The sequence below is a fragment of the Strix aluco genome, chromosome 21 (genome assembly GCF_031877795.1).
Source record: "Strix aluco isolate bStrAlu1 chromosome 21, bStrAlu1.hap1, whole genome shotgun sequence".
Lineage (NCBI taxonomy): Eukaryota > Metazoa > Chordata > Aves > Strigiformes > Strigidae > Strix > Strix aluco.
Window position 1 is genome coordinate 8,544,004 of NC_133951.1, and position 22,295 is coordinate 8,566,298.

The 22,295-nt window shown below is 49.7% G+C and overlaps 1 protein-coding gene across 1 annotated transcript; it reads left to right on the plus strand.

Annotated features, from left to right (window-relative positions):
* Position 1: 1 nt before the first annotated feature.
* CDR2L (cerebellar degeneration related protein 2 like) lies at positions 2–20,364 on the plus strand. Its single transcript, XM_074847560.1, has 5 exons — positions 2–428; positions 13,039–13,151; positions 14,463–14,611; positions 15,560–15,724; positions 17,558–20,364. Exons 1-5 carry the CDS (start codon positions 350–352, stop codon positions 18,441–18,443), a joined length of 1,392 nt encoding a protein of 463 aa, XP_074703661.1. The 5' UTR covers positions 2–349; the 3' UTR covers positions 18,444–20,364.
* Positions 20,365–22,295: the final 1,931 nt, after the last annotated feature.

Below are 22,295 nucleotides of genomic sequence, written 5' to 3' on the forward strand. Positions count from 1 at the left end.
AGCTGCCTGGCTGCGCCGGGCCCTCTTCCTTCCTTTGTGCATCCCCCAGCCCTGTGCAAGCCGTGCCCCCCCGCCCCGGCCGCCACGTCCCCGCTTCATCCCCCGCCCGGAGCCTCCCCCGGCCCTGCAGGCAGGAGAAAGCCGCCCCCCGGGGCAGGCAGAGCCGGGGCAGCGGCGAGGCGCCGGGTGCCACGTCCTGCCACCCCCTCCTTCCCGGCCGGGGCACCGAGGCCGCATCCCCGCCCGCATCCCCGCCCGCATCCCCGCATCCATCCCCGCTCCGCATTTGCGGCGGCGGCGGGGTCCCCTTTGGCGGATGCTGCGCGTCTCCCCGGGCCGCTGGTGCTAAATGCTGAGCGCCGACAGGATGGAGGAGTTCCAGAGCGAGGAAGAGGAGCCCTGGTACGATCAGCAAGACCTGGAGCAGGGTAAGGATGGGGACACCCCGCAAGCTGGCAGCGATGGCAGGCCAAGGGGATGCAGGGGCAGAAAAGGGGGCAAATCCCCGGTGCAGGAGGGTGGGATACCTTCTCTCAAGACTCGTATTTTCTTGTGCCTCGTCCTGCAGCGGTACCTCAATGGAAATCTCGGCTCCGCTGCTCCAAACCACTGTCCTGGCCATGGAAAGTTTAAACCCAACAGATAGAGGCACGGAGCCCAGATATGTCCTGAGCACCAGGGGGGTAAAAAATTTGGTGTGTTACATCCACAGGAAAGCTGGTTCCCCAGAAAACTTGCTGCAGGCGGAATCAAACATGGGTAGTTATGACATTGCTTTCATCTCAGAGCGGTCGCAGGTAGAGTTAGCAGGTACACGAGTTAGAAATTAATACGTTGGAAATGTGTTGCTAAGCTGAGGATGCTGAAGGTGTCTCTCAAAAGCTTTTGCTGCCCAAGGCCAAATCCAAAGGGATCTTCAGCTTCTAAGTCACCTAATTACTTCCGGAGATTTTTCCAATCAGCCATAAAAGCAGGAGAAATTGGGAAGGGAAAAAGAAAAAAAAAATCAAGGCCAAGTTTCAAACAGCAAAAACAGTCTTGTTCAAAGATAAACATTCACTTGTGTAGTTTGTTTTGAAGTAACTGTTTCTATGTTTGCACTAGCTCTATCTAACGGTTATGCTAAGGCTGGACAGTTGGTAGTTGTGCATATTTGGAGCTTCTTTTTATTTTATTTTGCTTAACATTTTGAGTCAACACTCAATAAGTAAATAACTGGAAGAAGTCCTGTTTCAGGCCTATGGCCCAGGAATGAACTGAACTGATTTGTCAATGCATAGGGCAAAGTCATTCCTACCTAAATACAGTACCCCTCCGACGCGTTGTACTATAGGTACGGTACAGTTATATATTTGCTTTAGCCAGCTGACTGTCAGCAGGGACGTGCGGTCCAGCTGCAGTGCCTCTGCCCACCATTGCTCCACTACATTATGTCATGATTTAAAGTTTACACAACTTCAGCTGCAGGGCAGAGGCCCAGGAAGGAAAGATAACCAGCCCCCCAAGGATTGTTGCAGCTGGTTTTTAACCCCAATTTCTCAGTTAACAGGAAGTATCAGTAGCGGGATACTGGGCCCTGTTCTTTGAAACACAACGCTCAAATTAAGCCAGGGCAGAGCACGGAGATGGAGCTATCAGCTGAATAAACAGTGCAGCCTTTGAATGCTCAGAAATTCACATTTCTGGGTGACGTCTTCCCAGGGCTCACAAGGGGCCTGGGCAATGGTCCAGAGGCAGCATGCAGGCTGAGGAACAGCAGAACTACAGATGAATATAGGGAGTGTTGAACAACGGGGGATGGATTGATTTTTAGCCTAACGCTGTCCCTGGTGTCAGGTTCATGAGTCAGCACTGGCACCGTACAACTGGCTCACAACAATAAAACCACCTTCCCACTGCAGGCCAGGTTCCTAGCTCTGTCCTGGCAGCGTAAATGCAGAATGACTGCCTCCAGATGATGGATTGACACTGGGGATAGACTCCACCTTTGAGCTGGACTGGAGGAAACAGGACTGGAGGAAAACACAGACCCAAAACAAAGCCCAGCTGTGGGGCTTGCAGCCTCCTGTATGAATGGGGGCTGCACAGGCTTGCACCAACTCAGAAGAAGAGATGGGGAAGGCTTTAACTAAAATCAGCCAACTGGAAAGGTCCTACAGGGTAATTAAACCATAATTAATTTGCATGATGCACAAAGCATCACGAAGGGCAGTGCTAGACTTTGTCCACATACACTGCGCCTTTGCATTACAGCCGTAGTCGTATCCGAAGGTCTTTGGTGACAGCACAGCCGTGAAGCTTTTGGTTTGGAAATGGGGGGTGGAAGTACGCTGCAAGACATCCAGCGTAGCATGATTAGGAGGCGGTCACGGGCTGGCATTACTAAGAGGATCGGCATGCCAACAGCCCAGAGTCGCACAGAAACCCACGCCTGGCAGCAGCACCAAGAAGGAGGAGGACAAAAGCATAGGCTTAAGACTGTTTCTTAGGCATGAGGGGTGGGAGAAAATAGGAAACAACCTAAGCTGGGAGAGCAGAGAAGGTTCTTCTGTGAACCAGTTGGTTGCTGGGCCTTTATCGTCATTTCACAGCATCATCAAATATTTATTACATTTACATCCAAAACAGTTTGCTAAGCAACAGATGGCTTAACTGGGAGCTTGGTGATGATTATGTTAATTAACCATTTTAGCACCACAGAGGAAATCATGCCTCCAGCTCCACTCCCAGCACCTGTTACTTTCCTCCCCATCCTCCACAGAGCTTTGCCTTGCTGAAGTAACTAACTTCTTCAAGAAAATAAACCCCAATCACTCTTTTTTGCCCCTGAAGTGCCTACAGTGACTGACTGCATCCACCACATGCCTTGGAGGCAGCAAGATCTGGTCTCCAGCCTCAAGGCCCATCCAGCCTCATTCACATGAAGCGGATGTCTTTGAGACTCCTTTACCTGTTTCCTAGCATGCTGTAAGCCTGCGTGGTTCAAGGCATTGTACCAAGATGCCTTAGCACAGAAGCAGAGACTCAAATCCCAGCCAGGATACTTAGCAGTGACATGGAAACAGTAGTGGTATCCTCCGAGATGTTTCATTCTTATGATGTTCCCTCTGGGAAGGCTTTCCAATTTGAAGAAAATGGTAAAAATGGAGCTCTGATTGCTTTGCATGTTTTCAGGCTTTCTAAGCATGAATAGATGTCAGCCACAGCCTCACCTTCCATGGGCTGAGGAATCCGTGCCTCTAAGCGTTAAAACCAGAATACAGTGATGGTGAATCTTTTTCCAGGCATTGAGAACTGATGATGTGGCTACAGTTGCATCATACCCTGTGCACAGAGTGTACGTGCAGCCAGACCCCGAGAGAATGAATGAGCTAAAATTAGAGAGTCTGAGCTGGGGATAAGTGGGGACACCTTTTCTGTTCATCAGAAGCGTTTGTGTTCAGAACGGCTGCATGCCAACTCAATTGCATCTGGATCCAAACAGAGCAGAGACCAGATCCAGCAGCTAAATCTGCCAGCCACTTCCAGCCTTCATCCTTCCTGCAGCAATCTCCCAAGACAAGTCCTCCTCGCAGTCACCCCGCTGCATTCCCTGATCTTTCGAACCTCCCCATCCTCCTCCCAGCATTCAGGTCTAAGCCAAAGAGCACAGAGTGCAGCTCAAGAGGAGGGCTCTCCAAGCCATCCTTGCGGTCTCTGGAGCCTAAATACAGCCTAAGTGCTGGGGTGATTCCTCCTGTGTAAATAAAACGGCCTCACACTGCTCTGAGTTAGCCAGCAGGACGAGGTGGTACAAGAACCAGCACATCATCTCATTGCCACTGCGAGACTGATGGTCCTCTCCTCCTGGGCAGCTGTAGAAACTTTTGGGCCAAACCATCTGCAATGCAGGCTTAGGACTTTACGGCTGTAACCTCTAAAGGTCTCCAGATTTAAGGATCTTATTTTAATTCCTCTTCCTCCTGCCAAGCATCTGATTGCTTGCATGCTAAGAAGGAAAATGACACAAGGTGCTGAGCTTGCACCACTCTCAACTCATCCCTGTAAAGACACAGGGTCACCAGCGCTCTGGTGATCGGCTCCTGACATTGGGGTGAACCCAGGGGATCAGTGCTAGCACCCACTATCACCCATACCTACCTGTTTTCTGCATCACCCAGCTTACGGGGGGTGGTGCGTAGAGCTGCAATTCACTATCAGCTTGCCCAAATGATTCACTGCACTGGGGAGCGGGTGGTACCCCAAATTCTGTCCCTCATGACATAGTTATCCCAGCAGTCCAGCTCGGGACAAGCCACGCAGCTTGCCTGTCATCCAGGACAATGGTTAACTCACTGTCCTTCCTCCCCAGCAGCAAGCCAGAAGGACGGAGTTTTGCCTGCAGTAGCTGAGCCACTTATTTAGCAGTGCAGTACAGCAGGTAGCTTATGGAAGTGGAAAGTTTTCAGTGACTAATTGCGGAGCTGCTTGGGAATGACAAGAGGGACTAGAAAAGTCACAGGAGACAAGGAAATGAGATGACAGTTAGGTTAGTCCAAGGAAGAAATGAGAGTCTCCAAATCTGGGGAGGAAAAAAAAATAAAAAAGAAAATATATGTATATATATAGATGTATTTTCCTAGAATAAAAATTCCCCTGTGATGTGAAGGCAACAAGAAAACGGAGCATAAGAGAGCCCCACAGGATCTTCTAGGATCTCCCTCTTGATATCTCTCGCGGAAATTCCTTCCTACATCTGCTGAACCTCAGGCACATACTTCCAGCTGCAGGAGGGAGCAGAATTAGAGGAACTGCTGGAAGGGAAAGAAGGAGAAGCAAAAGGAAAAAAAAAAAAAAAATCAGAGTTTTCCATATCTCACATCCTGAAACAATCAGCTAACAGTGGCATTTCTCCTTGGCAAGGCCGTGTGTGAAGGATTTATGGTCTGAGTCCTGAAGGACATTCCCCCCACGGCAGCCCTGAGCCCAAGGGACTGGGAGCCAAGGCACCGGCCGCTAACACTCTGCACGTGGAGGCTGTCCCCCCACCCCAGCATTTTCCAGTCCTCTTTCTTTCCTCCTGTACCAGCCAGCGCTGGCTGGTGACAGGGTGGATGCACTGACTCAGTGTGACAGTCAGGAACCACTTAGAGCCACAACAGCACCAGGGTCCGATCCTGCTCCTGCTAAAAGCAGTGCCAGCGCCAGGCTAACGCACGGCTTGCTTGCTCCTGCACACACTCCATCTCTGCTAAAAGGCCTTTCCCAGAGCAGCACAGTGGTATATTCCCACCTCACCCAGCTAATACATCTGCGTGCTCACACCAAATGCATCATTAGGGCTTCTAAAGCTTCTACTTAACCTGCTCAAAAACACATATGTGGGCCAAGAATTTATAAAAATATCTCCGATACAAAATACCCTGGAGAAATGAGACCAGATGTTACACAACTGCCAATCTTTGCACAGCTGGGACTTTTAAAGTGATTTTATGTTAGAGTTTGTTCTTTGTTTTTTTTCCATGCATATTTAACAAACAGTTGTAAACCTTCTCTCCAAAAGGTTACAGTTCTTTTAATAGTTTAAACAGCCTGTTCCTCTGCAGCCTTCTGGGAAGTCACTCTAGTTTATCCCATGTGCAGTGCAGCTGCCCTGGCACTGCTCAATTAACTTGTCTCCTTCCTGAAGAATTCAGTCCTTCAAGTGTGTGGTAGCCATGTCCATGCTGACCTCTTCCAATTATGCAGCTGCAGCATGGCAGCTGGAGCTAGGACATTATCATGCTGTCTTCCAAGTTTTCTTGGCCTACAAGCAAGCGTTGAGTCCTGGGAAGGCACACTGGACTGGGAGAGCATGGCTGAGCACTGGTCTCTGCAGGAGGAGGCAGAGCAAGGAGCAGCGCAGCACATCCCCCCCAAGCATCAGTCCTGGCTTCAGGGACCCTGGTTTTGGTGTTGGGCTCCTGAAAGAGGCATTGCCCTACATCCTGCTCGGGACTAGTAATGAGCATAAATAACACCACCTTGAATACATCAAGAACTTCATCACTCCCTTTCCTTGCAAACTCAGACTGGAAGGCTACAGCACTGTGTTCTTCCTGTATGGCTCCACAAATGGCAACAAACACTCACCTGAGGTCAGGACCTCTTCCCACAGGAGCAGCATCACCAGCCAGTACCCATAGCCAGGCACAAGACAGCTGGGCTGTGTGTGAGCTTAGCACCTGGAGGAACAGGGCTTCAGAGCACTTCCCAGCAGTGGATGGGAAGGGAGCAGTAGTGGGGCAGCAGCGTGCCAGACGATACACTTTTCTTTAAAGCCAAGCAGAGGGGCTGCTAGAGAAGAGGTAGGCAGGTTTTTTCTGTTGCTGCTGAGGGTCAGACTGTTTTCTGCCTTTATCTGTAACACATGGCTGTGGAAGAAGGATCTTCTCTGTACCTGTGTGCCTCTGGCACATGAGAAGTAGCAGACAGGAGTAACTAGCAGCCATGGTGCTGGCAGTGGTCTCAGGGGCTGCTGCAGCTGCACCTTGCAATTGTGCTGGAACTTGGTTGCTCCCCGAGAGACCAAACCACTCGGGACTGGTGGTCCCACCTGCCTCCCCCCAGCAAGAGGGCAGCAAGGGTGGCTGAGTTGGCTGGCAATGGCTCAGAGTAGGAGAATACGTTGTGTGAGCACGAGCCAGGCTGAAGAGCTGACATGGTTGTGGCGGCCCATTGCCGTGGGCGCCGTTCCCTGCCACGTGAACACACTGACCTGTCCTTCGCAGGTCTCTTTGCTTGGGGCTCTGCACATGCACAGTACTGTGGTGCAGCACCAGCAGCAACAGACAACGTGTAAAGTCTCCCTGGTGCTCATCCTCCCTGTCCATCCTGGGTCAGTTACAACCTCCTGCCCCCACATACTCCAAAACACACTGGGGAGATGAGATTGCCACATGGCAGCAATCCACATGTCTGTGTCTTTAGCTCTAGAAGAGTTAAAGCCTCCATTCATGGCTCTCTGCATCCCAGCATAATTAATTAGTTGGAGCTTTGTTGCCCGGAGGAGGGGTGCATGTAGGAAAGCACTGGCTGCCTTTCTCCCTCCTCTTTCCTCGCTTCTCCTCCCCAACAACGCCACTTGTATGTATTTATTTAGGACGCTTTCTGATCCAGGTGCACTATCAGAGCCTCCGAGCCGCCAGTCATCGAGCTCTTTGAAACCATTTTAGCCTACAAAGCAAACACAGGCACCAAGGCTGTTTAGATAAGAGAACAGCAGGGAAAGACGCAGATGGGGCTCAACCATGGTCTAATAACATACTCCATGTTATCATGCTCTAACAACTTGGCAAAACGCACGTTGATTGCTGTGGGCACAGGGATGGGACTGCTGTGCATGTGTTTGTATAGACACATACAGCTTATAAGCAGAGGTAACCATCCTAGGTTTCAAATGTTAACATATAGGAGAGGCTTTGGGACACAGAATGATAAGAAGGCAGAAAGAAAAGGCAAGTATCAATTAAATCAAAAAAGCCTGATGAGCACCTGAGAAGAAGAATAAAAAAAGAAGAGCTGATAGAAAGGAAATACTGAATAGGATTGATAAATACAGAAGGCAAGGAAGGGAGCAGCAGGGGCTGAGAAGGCTGAAGGGCTTCTCTGCAGCACAGCACAGTACAGACAGTGCATCCCTGAGCCCCTTGTCAGGGTTTTCCACTCCTTGGTGGTGCCACTTTTGTTCAGGAGACAGCATGGAGGGAGCTGCTCCCCATTGCACTGTGCTTGCCTCGACCCCCTGCAAACCACCTCTCTCTGCCACCACCTGAGCTCCCCACCTACCAGGGATGCTCGCAAAGCCAAAGGCAGCCCATGGGTACATAACAGATTACACAAAGGAAAGAAAAGGAAGAAAAAAGCAAGCAGGAAATCCACCAAATCTCATTAGGCTAACAGAAATGCCCGCGTGACCAACATCAGCTCAGCCCAGCTAGAGCCACAGTTTGAAATGAGGAGAGGAAGAGAGAGGCGGCGGCTGTGCTGCCAGCGGCCTCATGCACACCTTTTGCCTGCTCTCACCCAGCCCTGCCACAGGCATCTTTCCCCCTTGCTGCACTGGGCGGCTCTGCAAAGCAAACCCTGCCTTTGCAGTACACCTGATTACACCAAAACGCCGGGTCCCCATGAAAAATACACAGAACATCATGTGCAAAGCTGAATTGGGTAGCAATGCCTGAGTTACGTCAGTCTGAAAAGGATGGAGAATCCACGCCTCAGCAGTAACACTGGTGGCTCTCTGAAAGCTCTGCCTGGCCATGGAAAACACCATCATCTGTGGAATGTGCATGTTGAAAAGGCTTTCCCAGGTTGTTTGCGAGATGCTGTTAGATGACACTTGCTTCTCTGCACCCCAGCATGTTCCATTGCAAAGGCTTATAAGGGCTAAGTACACAGATTGCCTCCATCACCTGTCATAGAGCAGCAGTAAGTGATATACAAAAGCTGATCTTCATTGTAATATACCCAGACAGCACAATCCCTTGCAACTAAGAAGAAAAATAAATGAGTAGCAAGTACACCCTACCCTGGGGTAAACCAGCATAGCATCATTTATTTAGATTTTGAAAGGAATAATTGCACCTACCCATGACTCTAAGTACCCATGTGTAATGGAGCAGACAGCAAATGCAATTAAATTAAACGTCAACAGCATTAAACATCAGTTCTTAATTCTCAACCTACCCCATCCATCAGCTAACAAGCACCCTGAACTTCCTCCAGAGACCTCCACACCAGAGCTCTGCGAGCGGCTCCTGCTCGCTCTTTAGCAGGTGAATTCACCATCTGCAGCAGTGGGAGAGGAGCAGCCCTTTCGCCAGCCCCACATTTAGGAAGGGACCAGAGTCATTCCTTCATAGATGCTCAGCTGGCAAGGACCTGCAAATACATGCACCATGAATCCCTGCATTTTGGCACCACAAGCCAAAGGACTTCTATCACCCCCTGCAAGCCTGCCTGTCTCACAGGACGGGGAGAGGGTTGGGTTCTTTAAAGGTGAGGAGCAAAGCGCAGCACCCCTCACCTGCACTCGGAGCAGTGGGCATGTTCTTTCACAGCCTAAACACATGAATCCCTCGATGCAAGAGACACAACGGGGGAAAGCTCAAAGCAGCTGCTCCAGATGGTGACTGCCTCCAGAAAGCCGTATTTACGAGGGCCATCTGAATAGCTGCCGGATCACCATCACGCGGAGAGCAGCCGAAACCTCCCCTGCCCGGCGCCAGGCTTACGCTCCCCCGAAGCCACAACCAGGAGATGCTGGGGGGAAAAGCCCCCTTCAGAGAACGGGCCGTGGCAAAGACTGCTCTGCCCAGACAGATGCAGGCCAGCTGGGAAGGCAGAAACGGCTCCAAACCCTCTCTGAGCCTCATCACAAGCCGCTGGGAAGGCTGGGGCAGCTTGGAAGCACTCAGCTCCGCAGCAGCCCCGTGCAGCACACATCTGCCTGTGCCAGCATTACCACAGGATGCTGTGGCAGGGGAATACCCTGCAGTTTGTTCCTCAGCCTCTTTCAGTCAAAGACAACCTGCTACTGCTTTTGGATCAGGATTTTTTTTCAAGTTTCCTCAGTGAAACAGAGCAAGCAGAATTATCACTGGGCTGCTGATCTCTGCAGCTCCAGGATCGCTGCCTCCTTGATGTACTGCCCAGCCACGCTCCCCTGTACCAAGCACTGCTCGGATTCAACTCCCGCTCCTTTCCCACCATATGGTCTCTCTTCTCTTCCCCTCCCTCCTTGCTCAGATGCCTTTCCTGCGGAAGCTTGCAGGGAAATGCAGCCTCCATCCCTCCCTTTGCTTTGCTCCATAGGCACAGCTCTTTGTCTGGGGACGCAGGGTGTCTCCTTGACTGGTGTTAATTAGAAGGGTCATGTCAGCACTTGTGGTACTGAGAGCCGAAGGGCACCAAGCTGGTGCTTCCCAGGACAGTTTGCATCCGCAGTCCTCTCCCAAACAGGGTTTGGGCAACACCCAGGCCCCCATTTTTTAAGTTGAATGTTGGCTATTTCATGGTGGTGCCTTCAGCACAGACAGGCTGCAGAGGGATCGGGCACATCAAGCAGACACACAGCACGGTCACTCCCCACCACTCTACTTCTCCTTCTGCATCGAGAAGGGAGGGGGAAGGGAGGCATCAGCATATCTGCTAAATTAGGGCAAGTCATACAGCACTGCTGGCTGATCTGGCAGTGGAGAAGCAAAGAGGAATACAAAAAATTGTGGGGAAACTACAGTACTATGCAGAGAGAATCCCCAAATTCCTAAATAGTTCTTTTTTCCCCCTAACAACTTACTGAAATTTCACATTCAGCCTTAGGTTTCCGAGGCCTCCAAGGAGAGCAGCTGTGTGCTCCCCCAGCCTGTGCAGCACCACAATTAGTACAAAGATCAAGAGTGATCTAGTCTAAAGACAATATTAAAGCACTTCCATGCAGCATCCCCTCCCTCCCCACAGTTCCACAGCCTGGGGGAAACCAACAGGTGGGGAAGAGGACTCAGGCACAAGGGGGGTGGATGAGACAGGATTACTGAGGATGCTTTGGCTGGTTGGCAGACAAAGCGTGAGTGAGCGTGTGTGTGACAACGGCTGAAGCAGTTAAAAGACACTAAAAGAATCAATTCCCCCATGTCCTTCAAGCCTGGAGTCTCCCAGGCCCTTATGCTCAGAATGGAAATGAAGAATCAATTTCCTCCTCGGAGCTCAGCCCCTTTCTTTCCTCTTTCCCACTTGTCCCCAAACGCTGCCCATTTCCCCCATTAAATTATTGCTGACAGAGCCCTTTAAATTACAATGCAGGATCTTGCACTGCCTAATCCACTTAACTCTACCCCAGCTGATTAAATTGGATGCCATATGGTGGGAGAGCACTGGTGTAATCTGCAGGGACGGGGACACACTTGACTCATTACCTGGAGCGCAGCACGGAGCCCTCTCGCTACGCGCCTCTGCGCCGGGGCCCTGCTTGCTGCAAGGGATGCGATTTGCAAGGTGCCAGTCTCCAGCAACGACACCAGCTCTGGCGAGGTGGCTGTGCCATTAAACACAGCCCCAAGCAGCTTAAAGGCACAAATTGTCCTCCAGCTCTACTGGCATCTGGCTGTTCCCCCGTCCGCAGCTGGCACAGCAAACACTCAGCCTCCCAAGGGCACTTTGGAAACTGAGGAAATTTGGTGCTTGGAAAAAAAACATAAGTGGAGGAGGTCTGTCTATGGGGAAACGTGCCAATGTCTTGATTGCACTGATATAGCTGCGGTTGCAGCCCTCAGACCAGGTCACTGTGCAATGATGAGGATTATAATAAAAAAAGGTCACAGGCTCGGATAACACCCTGCAATGCAGGCCACAGCTGGAGAGCACATTCCCATGCTAAAGGGGAGATTCGAGGACACACTGAGCAGCTGTTGGTGGACCACATCTAGGGAGCCAGCCCTCCGGCACTGCTGGAGCCACGCGGAAAGAAACACGGCCATCACCCAAACTAATAACATATCAGCACTTCCCACAGTGCAGCATTATCCATCAGGAAAGCCCCATCCCAAGCACTGACAGCACCAGTAGCACTCCTCCCGGCCAGCACTCGTGTCTGAGAGGTCAGCGTGAGCCTCCTTTCGTGATGTGCCATTTGAAGTGTGAGACATCAGTGATTTTCCCAGGCTCAGAATACATCCTAGGCATCCTGGTTCCCCTTCGTCTTGCCTTAGTGACCGAGTATCCCTCTTTCCCAGTCAGCTGCATGGCCAGATTAACCACTGGAAGAAATTCTAGCTGCTCTCAGCCCTGGCAGAGCCTTTGCAAAATACATGATAAGCTGTAGACTTGAGAGGAGCATTCCAACGGGCTGAGTAAACACCAGGGCAGGAGACCCAGGTCCCCTCACACACTGCAGGACTGCCACTCCTAAAAAAAAAAAAAAAAAAATCTAAAAAATTTTATCTAAAACTGCACAATAACCATACTGGAGAAAGAAAGAGCGTTAGGACCTGTTTCCTTACCTTTTGAAGGTTTAAGGTCAGATTTTCAGTAAGAGCTGGAAACTCATCTCTAAAAGCACCAAGAAAAATAGAAACCCACATAATCATAGGAGGTCAGGCTTTAAGAAGACAACCCATTTCGGTGAAAGCAAAGGGATGTTATCAGAGCCACCTGAGCCATCCCAGGCCCACAAACAGCATCACCTGAGGTGCTCAAGCTTTGGCCAATACAGGACTCACAGGGTCCTGGGACTTTTTCTTTACCCACAAGGCAGCAAATCCAGTATTTTAAGCAGGCCACACTGTCAACATCTATTTTTCCCTGCACTTCTCCTAAAGTCGAACTATTTCAGTAGTTTCCTAAGGGCAGAGAGTGAACACAAAGCGGTTTGTCCTCACCCTGGAGCTGCCCCAAGGAAAAAGCCGCAGCCCCGGCCGACACAGCATTTCCCGGGTGGCAGATGCGGGAGGTGCTTCCAGCCCCCTCGGGCCACGCGTGGTTTTATTACTTATGTCAGTCTATTAGCGGGTGATGGATGGAGGCTGACAGGGAAGGCAAGGCACTCCCTTCATTAGAGATAATAATATAATTTACAGAGCATCCCCAAGGCCCTGCGGAGCTTTACCAACCCTTGCTCTCATTCTGACAGATGTTGAGCCCCTCTCAGCCCCACAGATCTCGGTGATAGGGGATGGAGGTGCTGTGAACCTGCCACAGCCAAGCCTGGGGCCTGATCCTGGCTACGCAGTGGGTAGTGCAGTGCAGAAGAGTTACGGAGCCAGCCAGGCACCAAAATCCTCATTGCATGGAGGAGCTGCAGATGTCCCAAGCTCAGCCTCCCCTTGTTCCTGCAGCCCAGCAAGACAAAAGAGACCAGATCCTGTAAGTCCCATAAGCACACATCCATATCAAAACCTGCCAATAAAACCAGTGCTGTACAAAATGTGCCACTTTATTTGGTGCGGTGGCATTCAGGGACCCCGCTGCATCCACCCGCGGAGCCACAGGAACTGCAGCAGCTTTTTCCCATCTGCTTTTCAGACTTGCATTTGGCCGCGGAGCTGGGGAAAACGCTGCTGGAGCGCAACAAAGAGCTGGAGGACTCCCTGCAGCAGATGTACGCCACCAATGAGGAGCAAGTGCAGGAAATTGAGGTAGGAACACAGTCGGGCCAAGGGTGGGGACAGGAGCTGCCTGGTCACTGCTGTCACCTAAGGGCAATGGTGGAGACGGGGCGCTTCCACCAATGCCAACAGCTCAGATGCCAGGAGAAAGGAAGGGATGAACCATGGGGATGGGAGTTAAAGCCCATCCCAGCCTTGGAGAGGATCCTTTTTCCCCCACTAACTGGGATTTTTCCCTCTTCTCACATCCCCACCCCCTGCCCAGATGTGCACGCCAGACTTTGGCACCAGGTTGCATCTGGGTCACGTTTGACCTTTCTCTGCCCATCCACCAGCCTTCACACTCATTTCTCTTTGCTCTGCTAAACGTTTCCCTGGATTACAGTTATTTATAATCACGTTTGTTCCCAGCTGGCCCCTCGGCACCCCCATAACACAGCCCCCTTTGTTTGAGGCATAAAATAGCTCTTTCTCCAAGAGCTGCAATCTAAACCACTGTTTCAAGCATCCTTTGGGGTCAGGGCAGTATTTCTAAGAGCCCACAGAACTGAGCTTAGAGGCTTAAACCTGCTGTGCCAGGAGGGCTTTCATCCACTGGGAAACTTCTAGGGATTTGTGAATTAAAAAAGATTGGAAACTCCCTGATTTAAAAAGACATAGGGCAGAGGATGGCTGTGAGTTCACAAGAGCAGCACACGATGGCTGCAGGGATCTGACAGCTGATGTCCAAGGAAACTGGTGGATGGATTTAGCCTTTCCCCCCAGCAGCCCTTCAGAAGCATGTCCACTGCAGGATTTGGGATCTGGTCCCAGCTGAGGGTGAGCTCTTGGGTAGATGCCCCTCTCCTAGTCTTCGCAGGATAAAATCTTGCAATGACAGACTCACAGAAAAGCATCTGCAAACACAGAAACCACTGTTCTCCTCACATTTCACAGACTCAGAGTTTTAGCCTGAATTCCCAAGGAAATGCAGCTTCTGCAATCGATCTGTCAGATGATCCAATAACCAACCAGCACATTTCAGTCAACTCTGGTGAAGGGTCACCGTCCCAGGGATATCAACTTCCTCTGGGTACTGGGAATAAAAAACCAGCTGAATAGAGAGAGATTGAGGTTAGTACCCTTCACAGAGGGGCAGAGAAAGTTCAATTGTATTTTAGACACAAAACTACAGTGGGCAGGGGGTACGAATATTTCAGCTGTGGAAGAGACTTCAACCAGGCAGAGGAGAAATCAGCCATAAAACACATTATCAGAGGAGGCAAAGGCTGTAGAAATTTCAGCCCGTGAAACAACCTGGAATTTGGATGTGGAGTGTTTCTGTTTCGCTTTTTCTTGCAGTACCTGACCAAGCAACTAGAGATGTTGCGGCAGATGAATGAACAGCATGCGAAAGTCTACGAGCAGCTGGACCTGACAGCACGGGACCTGGAGCTAGCTAACCAGAAGCTCGTGCTAGAAAGCAAGACATCCCAACAGAAGATACAGTGGTATGGCCTCCCCTCCTCGCACCGCTGCCATGCTGTACCCAAGAGACCTTCATCTCACTTTTCCCCTGCCCCACAGCGCAGCATGTCCTTGCTATTTAAGCTATTCTCTTATCAGTCAGGTTTTGCAGCTATTTACAACACAAGCTCATTGCACTGATGCTGGATAGCAGAGGTCAGCCAGAGCACAGACACCCCTGGGACAAGGGCTGGATAAAGGAGTGTCTCAAGCTGCCAGGAGAGAGGCACAGCAGCCTCTGCTCAGATGTGTTCCCTTGAAGAAGAGGCACATAATATCAGGGAGGTCCCCAGCATGCAGCCCAGCAGAAACACTAGGCACAGATCCAGCATCTAATGAAATCCTGGCTAGTCCATGCTGAAACACCAGTTTATCAATAATATTTCTTTCCTAAAACAAGCCCATGATCAAGGTCATCCCTGGAAACAGCAGACTAAGCCATGTCCTTGCAATGCAGAATCTTTTGCAAACGACTGCGCAGAGACAGAATTTCAGAGCAGAGAGTTTTACAAACTGCATATCACAGAATAAAACTAAATCTCTGCCCAGTCTCTCTGTGTTTATCTCTACAAGATAAACAAAAGGAAGAGAGTAAATAGTTCTTCTGCTTGTTTTTAGTGCAGAGATATTCCAGGATAACGTTTATGTCCCAGAGGTGACTGTTTTAGCCAACTGATTTGAGGATAGAGGGTCTCAAATTAGTACAATCCCTTGCCTCCCTTGCCACTGCTTCAATCCCCCACCCTTTTCTACAAACACCCCCATTCAAGAGTGACCACATACAGACCAACCACTGCCATGAAAAGCAAGTGCTGTCATGTTCCTGGGGCACACACTAGAAACTGGAAGCACCTTCCATAGACTGGGAAAAAACACCTTTGAAGGACCTGTAGTGCCTAACTCCTCATCCGTGCTCCCTTCTCTCTCTGCAGCTTGACGGAAACGATCGAGGGGCTGCAGAACCAAGTGGAGGAGCTGCAGAAGCAGGTGGAGGAAATGCGGAGCTTGGAGCAGCTCCGCATTCGGCGGGAGAAGAGGGAGCGGCGCCGAACTATCCACACGTTCCCCTGCCTTAAGGAGCTGTGCTCCAGCCCCAGGTACTGAGCCCCACCTTTAGCAACCCCTCCAACGTTCTCCCGCAACTCCTCTGCCTGTGAACAGGGGATGCAGTGGGTTAGCCCCTCTGGGGGTGCACAAAACCCCACATACACCCCCACAGAGATCTAGGCTCTGCATCAGAGCCTGAAACTGGGTGCTGGAGGTGAAGGGAGGACCTCCCTCTCTCCTGCCCACCCGCCTAAGCAGGCGGCGTTGGCAAAGCAGAGCCTTCATGATCCCAGCATCAGCGATGCCTCGAATGGGGAGACACAAGCTCTTTTTCAGAGGGCAAGAACAGCTACTCAGGAGGATCTGGATGCCTCATGCAGCTGTGCTGGGCCAAGCTACAAGGGACAGGCATTGCCTGGAGGGGCTGGGACTCTCCTGGCACGTTGGCAGGGAGCTGTACGGGAACACACACCGGACAGGACACACTGCTTGAGCTCTAGACAGCTTGAACCAGCCTCTCCCAGTACAGCCTACCCAGTAACACATCATGTGAAGAGGACCCTCACCTCGAGCTGCCTGCACAGCTTCCCTTTCCAAACCAGCACAGCCCGTTATCCCTTTGCAGCTGCCTCCTAGCGCAGTATCAGCACCTCTGGCTCACTGAAACCAGTTGAGATGGTGCATTTTGTCCCGTATGACTCCAGTACCCCCAGGAGCATCAGTCACACACCAAGATACACCATGTGCTGCCAAGTGCTGTACAAACACCTTCAGCACTATTGCACGCTTGATCCTCCTTAAAAGCCAGCCACTGTGTTAATTCACTGACCTCGTGAGGACATTTCTTGCTCAGCTTTGTCCATAATAGAGGCTTCTTTAAATAGATAAGCAATCGATAAACTTTGTTACTGAAAGCATTCCTCTGCCAGAGGATACAAACAAAAGACACTTTTACCACAGCAGCAGCGGGGATGTTTATGAGGCCATAACCTAACCCCCAGCCAAATCCACTTAATGTCTCTGTGGCTCTTGTCCCCCCAGCACCCCAATCCCACTCTCCCCCCAGTGCCTCGGGACCTCAGTTTGGCTTGCAGCTCTGCAGTTGGCTCTGAAGGTCAGGCTGCCCTTCGGTAACTTGGAAATCTGTTCAATACCCCCCACCGGTCATGCCTCCCAGGGGAAGCCACAGTCCTTGCTCTTTTCCAATCTGTTCTAACCAGATAGGATGCCATGGGCACTTCACTGAGGAACAGAAAAATCTGATTTCCCAACAGCAACATGATGGAAGGGGGAAGTGCTTGTTATCAGTTCCCAGGCAATGAAGAGGGGGCAGCTCTGTCAAAAGCCTCTGTCTGCCTCCCTTGCTGTATGAATCTTCTCTCACTCTCTCTGGAGCACCTCCCAGACACGGGACAGCAGAGCCCGTGCTTCTGGTTTTTGGCTGGGTGGGGTTTGGGGTTGCTGGCAGATGCAGTGAGTAGCTGATGAACTCCAGCAGGAAAGACCCAAAGCCTTCTACTTTCAGCTCAGACTGGTAGCACTTGAACATTCATCAGCACTTGCTTCACACCAACGTTGGTGGCTTGTCCGTTAACCAGATGAGTCTTTTACTTTTTAGGGTTCCATTTCTCTCCTGTCTTTCATCACTCCTATCAAATGAGACTGCAGGTTCTCTGGGACAGAGACTGGCCTCTGTGTTCAGAAGAGCCCCAGCCACACCTTGTGGTCTCCTGGCACACGCAGGAGGCATATCTCACTCCATGAGCTCAGGTTACCTCCTTTCTGGGCATCAGTGGAATTACTTACATGGCAATAAGACACAGTGAGTCCCTCATGGACTGTCACTTGGTCAGACTCTCTCAAGAGTCTTTCTTCTCTTTCAGGTATGAGGACACCTTCCAGGTCCACAGCTCTTCCACAGAGTTTAACCAGAAGCCACTGGAGAGGGAGAACGAGCGTCTCCAAGCCATGGTGAACTCCCTGAGGTCCCAAGTCAACCAGGAGAAGCAGCGGAAGGAGAGGGTTGAGCGAGAGTACACCTCTGTTATTCAGGAGTACTCGGACCTCGAGCAGCGGGTGTGCGAGATGGAGAACTGCAAACTGCGCATCAAGGAACTGGAAGCAGAGCTCCTAGAGCTACAACAGATGAAACAAGTCAAGAAGTATTTGCTCAGCAGAGAAGACAACTTGTCCGAGGCCCTCCTTGAGCCGCTGAATAACGCCCCAGAAGCAGACTACATCGACCTCTCTGAGGAGGAGGGAGGAAAAAGTCATGGGCCATCAATGACACCTTCCCCAAACCACCCTGTTCGGAAAAGCTGCAGTGACACAGCCCTCAACGCCATCGTGACCAAGGATGCCGTGAGTCGGCACGAGGGCAATTACACACTGCACGCTAACAACGTGCGCAAACGGGGCATGTCCATCCTGAGGGAAGTGGACGAGCAGTATCACGCCTTGCTGGAGAAGTACGAAGAGCTCCTGAGCAAATGCCGGCAGCACAAGGACAGTGTGCGCCACACAGGGGTCCAAACGTCCCGGCCCATTTCTCGTGACAGCTCCTTCAGAGACTTCCGGGGAGAGGGACATGAGTTGGAAGAGCGGAAAACCATGGAGAAGACCATCAGCAAACACGTGGAGGCGGTGGACAAGCGGCTGGAGCAGAGCCAGCCTGAGTACAAGGCTCTTTTTAAGGAGATCTTCTCCCGCATCCAGAAAACAAAAGCAGACATCAATGCCACAAAGGTGAAAAACAAGAGCAGCAAATGAGTGCTGCCTCTCTGCAAACTCCCACGTGCAATCGCAACAGTCAAGTCTTCTCTTCAGCCCCAGGAAACGCCACGTGGCTCCACTGCTTTGAAGGTTCGAGAGGTCTACAAGCAAGAAAATGTCACGGAGACTCAACTCAGTTTTTTTAAGCTTGGGCTCCGGACAACTCGTTGGGACAACTGTACATTGTAGTTAGAGGATTTCAGAAACTGTATGACGGATCTCTGCATGAGTTGCTGCCGCTGCCAGACATCACAACAGCAACGTTAACCACACCACAAAAAAAGAAAACCGATCGCCTCCTCCACCCTTTTCAGCTTGTCTCACAGCCCAATTATCTGCAAGCAAAAGCCTGGATGTCCTCCAGCACCCTGCCACAGCTGGAGCGCAGTGTTTCAAAGTAAAACAAAAAGAACTTCAGGGGCTGCTCCAGCACACCAGCCCAGCCCTCCACTTTGGTTTTATGGCTAAGAACCTACGCTTGTACCCGAGAGACTTCTGTCTATGCCTTTCCCTTCCCCAAAGGGCAGTATGTTCTTGCTATTTAAGCCATTCTCTTATCAGTCAGGTTTTTCAGCTATTTACAATGCAAGCTCATTGCAACTGGAAAAACTTGAAGAGAAACATAAAACTGATTGTTCTGTCTTCATCAGCATCGCTTAGTATTTCAGTCCATACTCTCCAGACTTTGTAGGCACATGGGATTTCCTTGCTTTCAATCTGCCCCAGTATTTCAGCCCAGGTGAAGCACTGTGCCTGGTAGGAACTTGATGACCAGGGCTTTCCCATAAGCTAGACAAGAAGTGCTATTACAGTATCAGAGACATGCTTTCATCTCATGGTCTGGGTACCAGCCCTCTGTGCTGTGCTCTTCAAGAGGTTGTCATTGCCCCATTGTAGAAAACTCCTCAAATACAGCTTGCATGGGCTTGCAAAACTGACTACCAGTGACTTGCATGCAAGCAGAAGGATAAAGCATCTTACGGCGTCAGGAGCTCTGGCCCTGGCAGTAGTGCCGACCACACCTCGCCCCACACTTTTGCTCTGAACATCTCCCCAGTCGAGAGGACAGATTTCAGTTTTCTGCTGAAAATAATCTTTCTTGGCTGAGATACTGTCTCCAAAGGTTGTTGTCACCTCTCATGTTCCAGTTCACTTTCCAGCACTGATATCTCCTCACTTTTGCTTCCACAGACATGCAAACACACAGCCAAAAGGCCACTGCAGTCTCAGGAATCACCAGTTTCCATTTTTCATGAACTAGATGTTGACCTCGTATGGTCAGACACATGTTTTAGGCAGAGAAGCAGCATTTCATTACAGCTTAGGCAACATCCTGAGCATTGAGCCACAAAAATCAAGCAGTTCAGTGTAAGCTACCTATTCTGTACAAGCCTGGAGACAAACCAGGCCAGATTTGGATTCTATTTTCACCAGTTTACATCCCAAAATCTTGGGTAAATGGTTGGGATTTTTGCAACATTGAGGTAAATAAATGAGAATGTTGATTGGGAGGGGGAAGACTGTTAAAATGTAATTATCCTCCAGTCTAGGGCCTTGACATTACAAGGAGCTACTTTACTTTCACTCGTCATGGAATTAATGCAAAAATACCCCCAAAAATACCCTCTTTTGTTAAGCTGAGTACCACAGAGGTAAGTTGGCAGGAGTGCAATGCCCAAACCGTACCTGCTCTAGAAGTCTTCTCTTGAAACCATCCACCACCAACCGCTCTGCTCTTCCACACTCTGCATTTTGAGGTGCCCTACGGCCCCAAACTCAAGAAACATTAGGAGCCATACGCACGACCGTGGCTACCAGCTCTGTAACAGTATGGAGAACCTTCATGCCTTATTTATTTATAATGGAAAGCAGTTGTCTAATAAAATAAAATAAATAAAAATGAACAACAGCAACAAAAGCAGCATTGTTGATTTTCTTGGAGCATTCACCACCCTATTAATTCAACATTTATAGCAAGGAATAGCTGAAGCAATGTTGGTTTAAGTCAGCCAATGTTTACCCTGCAGTCATCTGGTTGCTGCAGAGGTGTGGGAAGAGGATCGCCTTCACTTTCCATTTTAAACAATCCCATGTGAATCAGCATCACATTAAGTGTACAGCAGATTAAATATATTTTCAGATGCTTTATTCTCTTATTGAATAAAAAGAAACACCAGTATTCCCAAAGCCAAGACTTCCTTTACAGCTCTTTTTACTTTTAAGAACAGCAGAAGAGTTATTTCTTTGATTTTCATGTACAATTTGGGTCAAGAAAATGCTTCAGGCTCCTTTGCAGAAAGCAGAGAGAATATGCTGAACTATATTGCTGCATTATTTATATAACATACAATTTATGCACTTGGGCTGCTAACATTTGCCACACTGTAAAAACCCCTCTTTTGTCAGCACCGAAGTCTCTGTAAAACTGCACAATTTCTAAGCTTGCAATTCAAATGCTATTTTTGTTTTGGCCTTTCTTGAAAACCACGCATCCAAAAATGACTGATGTAAGGAACATGATATTAGTATTTGGCTTAACAAAGGAACAGCTGCCGTATATCAGCAGTTTGTTCAGCAAAGTGCTGAGGGCATTTTTTTTCTGCATCCAAAAATATTAGTGGCCATATATATATGTCCTGATGACTCTGTGAGTCAGAGTCACTTGATTTTTTTCTTAAGTGAGGCTTTCAGCGATCAAAGGAGGAAAATATAAGCATCTTCTGGCCTTTTATGCCACCTTCTATGTAAACTTTTCAAATTGCTTTGAAAACACCAAGGAAAACTACACAACTCCATTAAGAGGGAAGAAGAGAGTATTAAGCAACCACACTGCTCACCACAGAAGCTGGTCTAATAGAGAGCAACAGCTATTTAATAGCACACCCCCACAACTCAAGACAGAAGGAAAAATATTGCATGCAATTAAAGCGGATGATAAAAAATATGATATAATAGAAAATAATTATTAATTTCAGCATTTGGCAAAACCGATGACCCTATTCAGCTCACACCATTAAGATCAATAAGGGTACAGCTTGTCAAGAATTCAGTTTTATGCTGAATTTGAAAGATGACATTTAGACAAGTGCATTTCCATTAGATCTAGTCTGGCTTCTTACCTTACCACCAGTTTGAATAACCCTTCAGAAAAGCACCCATCATTACAAATAGGGATGGACCATTTGAGACACAAATTCAAGGGTTTTACAGAGCTCAAACTCTCACGGGGAAGGAGATTCACTGATTCAGCAGTCTTCCCTCTCTTAGAGGAGCTGAGACCTTCTGGAAAGTCCCTCAAAGTCCTGACTTGCTCTTACATTAATGGCTTGTGCCTTTGATCACACAAGGAGCAACTGGCTCCTTGGACACATCAGCTTTTGCATCAGGTTTCAGGGATGGCTCCTTACAGCTCTTGCTCACCAGTGACCACCACCACCAAATGGGGTAAGCTTGCTTTCTAAGCCAGCATCAGTACCGAGGCAGTTCATTTCTTCAGCTTAGATGTCAAAAGCTTGGCTCTGCTTGGGTCACGCCACAGTAAGACCTTGTCATCCCAAGCCCTGCCTGCCAGGGAGAGCTGTTTCCAGCCATCCAAGCGGAGATCACTCTGCTGTTTACCAAGGCTCTTTGGACATCTGCATCCACCAACACAGTGTGGGAATGAAGCAAAACCAGAAAAATGTCCTTTTAGATGGGTCTGGCTTCAACTGTGTGACCTTCAAGCTCCTTTCCCAGCCTCTCTGTGCACTGCATAATGACACCGTCCTTGGCGTGTGTCACCAGCACAATAACAACGCTGACATGTTTGACAACAGTTGGTAAAATGAGTCATCCTGCTTTGGATATTTT